The 2375-nt window shown below is 48.0% G+C and overlaps 1 protein-coding gene across 1 annotated transcript; it reads left to right on the top strand.

Moving 5' to 3' along the window:
- Positions 1 to 1650: 1650 nt before the first annotated feature.
- Positions 1651 to 2161, top strand: LOC102925368 (histone H3.3A-like). The gene has a single exon (XM_006998574.4). It carries the CDS (start codon positions 1742 to 1744, stop codon positions 2150 to 2152), a length of 411 nt encoding a protein of 136 aa, XP_006998636.3. The 5' UTR covers positions 1651 to 1741; the 3' UTR covers positions 2153 to 2161.
- Positions 2162 to 2375: the final 214 nt, after the last annotated feature.

Below are 2375 nucleotides of genomic sequence, written 5' to 3'. Positions count from 1 at the left end.
GGGAAACTCACTCCCTCTTCTGACCTCTGTAGGCACCAGGCACACACGTGATACCCATGCAGGGAACACTCATGATCACAGAATAATAAAATCATTTTAAAATAAAAAAGGAGACAATAAAACTTATTATATTTTATATCATTCTTTGAGAGAGTGCCTCATGCTGTAGCCCAGGCTATCCTGGAATTTATTTGTGCAGCCCAGGCTGACTTTGTATCAGTCTTTCTGTCTTCACTTTCTGAGTACTGAGATTATACGTGGGAAAGACCCTGCACATAAATGATAGCAATGTTACAATCCTAATTTGCAAAATGGTTTTGAAACAGGCACTTAGAAGCTGTTTCAGGAGAGAGAGGGGGGGTGTGTGATGGTGGGGGTGGGGGGTGGGGGGTGGGGGGTGAGGGTAGGGGATAAAGGCAACTAAATACCAGGTAAAATTCCCTCTACCAAGATTAGTTAGCCTGATTCCTTCTCCTTCTTTCTCTGTATAATTTGTTCTTCATTCTGCGGAAAGAAAGCTTCCCACAGATCTTCTAAGTAGTGCAGCCACTCACCTCTAGCAATTTGTCCTCAGCCTTTCAGTTAAGACGGTATCCAGAAGGTGGTTCAGGAGGAATGTGAGGCTCGGTGGCCTTGGTGTAGGTGAACTTACCTCCAGTACACAAAAAGAGACGATAATGAAGACCAAGGGAATCTCAGACACAAGACTGATGACGTGGACAGAAGGACAAGCCTAGACTTTGGGATGGTTTTTGTTCTCATTTGCTAGGAAATACCCTTAGGAGACAGACAGACTTCCCTCTGATTTCCCAGACAGCCAACTCTCTGAGTGCAGCAGGGTTTAAAGATGGGAAGGATTGGTTTATTCCGGCAGACATTATGAGCCAAATTCTGACTTCAGCATCACTGGCCTAGTCAGTGCATCGAAATGATAATCAGTGTTCAGAGAGCAGAAAGAGAGTTGAATTTAATAATAAACTCCATCCTGTCTTAGCCCACCTGTTTCCAGTTCCAGCCCTCTTATTACTCAGATGTGACCGAAAGCTATTTTTGTTTGTTTGTCTCTGTTTTGTTTGTTTTTGAAGGAGATTCATAGTTATTCCAGATTTCCCCCTTGAATGTGGGATTAGGTCAAACAGACCATGTCCACCCGGGCAAGAGTGACACTACCCGACCGCGGGAGAGTGACCCCAGAGGAACCGGTCTTCGGATGGTGAAAGGCTCATGGTGAATCAAACAAAATGCAGCTTCAAGGTGTCCCAGCCTCAAGGGGAATGGAGTCTGGAAAGGCCAGAATGAAGCGCTCATGGGAGCCTTCCGGAGCAGCCTGCATGTTCTCTTTTCTCTGTGCCACAATGTCCTCTCAGGGGCCGCCTGGCTGAAGCAGTTGGGACAGGGCAGAGCCCGGCCTGGCAGCAGCTGTCCTCAGTCCTGGGCAAACACCCACATCTGCCTTGAGCTCCTGGCCCTGGTGAGAAGGTCACCTGGAGATGGTGGTTGAAAATTCTCCCGGACTTGCAGTGACAGCCTCCTTTCTACCCAGCACGTCCCCCTTAGCAATCGAAGCAATTATTGAATTCTAGCTGTAGTTTAGTGAAAATTAAAAAAAAAAAAACAAATCCTGAATTGTGTTCGCAGCCGTCTCCGCGCCGCCGCCGCTCCCTCACGCCAGCGCCGCCTCTCGCTTGCAGAGCTCCAGCCGAAGGAGAAGGGGGGGGGTAAGTAAGGAGGTGCCCATACCATGGCTCCTACAAAGCAGACTGCCCGCAAATCGACCAGTGGTAAAGCACCCAGGAAACAACTGGCTACTAAAGCCGCTCGCAAGAGTGCGCCCTCTACTGGAGGGGTGAAGAAACCTCATCGTTACAGGCCTGGTACTGTGGCACTCTGTGAAATCAGACATTATCAGAAATCCACTGAACTTCTGATTCGCAAGCTCCCCTTCCAGCGTCTGGTGCGAGAAATTGCTCAGGACTTCAAAACGGATCTGCGCTGCCAGAGTGCAGCTATTGGTGCTTTGCAGGAGGCAAGTGAGGCCTATCTGGTTGGCCTTTTTGAAGATACCAACCTGTGTGCTATCCATGCCAAACGTGTAACAATTATGCCAAAAGGTATCCATCTAGCACGCCGCATATGCGGAGAACCTGCTTAAGAGTCCACTATGAGGGGAAATATTTCATTCTCAAAAGTTTTTTCCCTCTTATTGTTGGCTCTCAAAGATCTGTCAGGCCTGTATGAGGTAAGGGGTGTGAGTAAAAGGAATGATTCAAAAGACCAGGTACACTCTGTAAATGAGGGCAGACTCTGTTTAAGCAGAAGTCTCTGCAAACATCGCACTCTGTCTTCTACCCAGAGTCACTCCTGTGAAGCCAGTT

This window comes from Peromyscus maniculatus, chromosome 9 (genome assembly GCF_049852395.1).
Source record: "Peromyscus maniculatus bairdii isolate BWxNUB_F1_BW_parent chromosome 9, HU_Pman_BW_mat_3.1, whole genome shotgun sequence".
Lineage (NCBI taxonomy): Eukaryota > Metazoa > Chordata > Mammalia > Rodentia > Cricetidae > Peromyscus > Peromyscus maniculatus.
The sequence above is the reverse complement of the archived record's forward strand: the minus strand, read 5'-3'. Positions and strand labels throughout refer to the sequence as shown.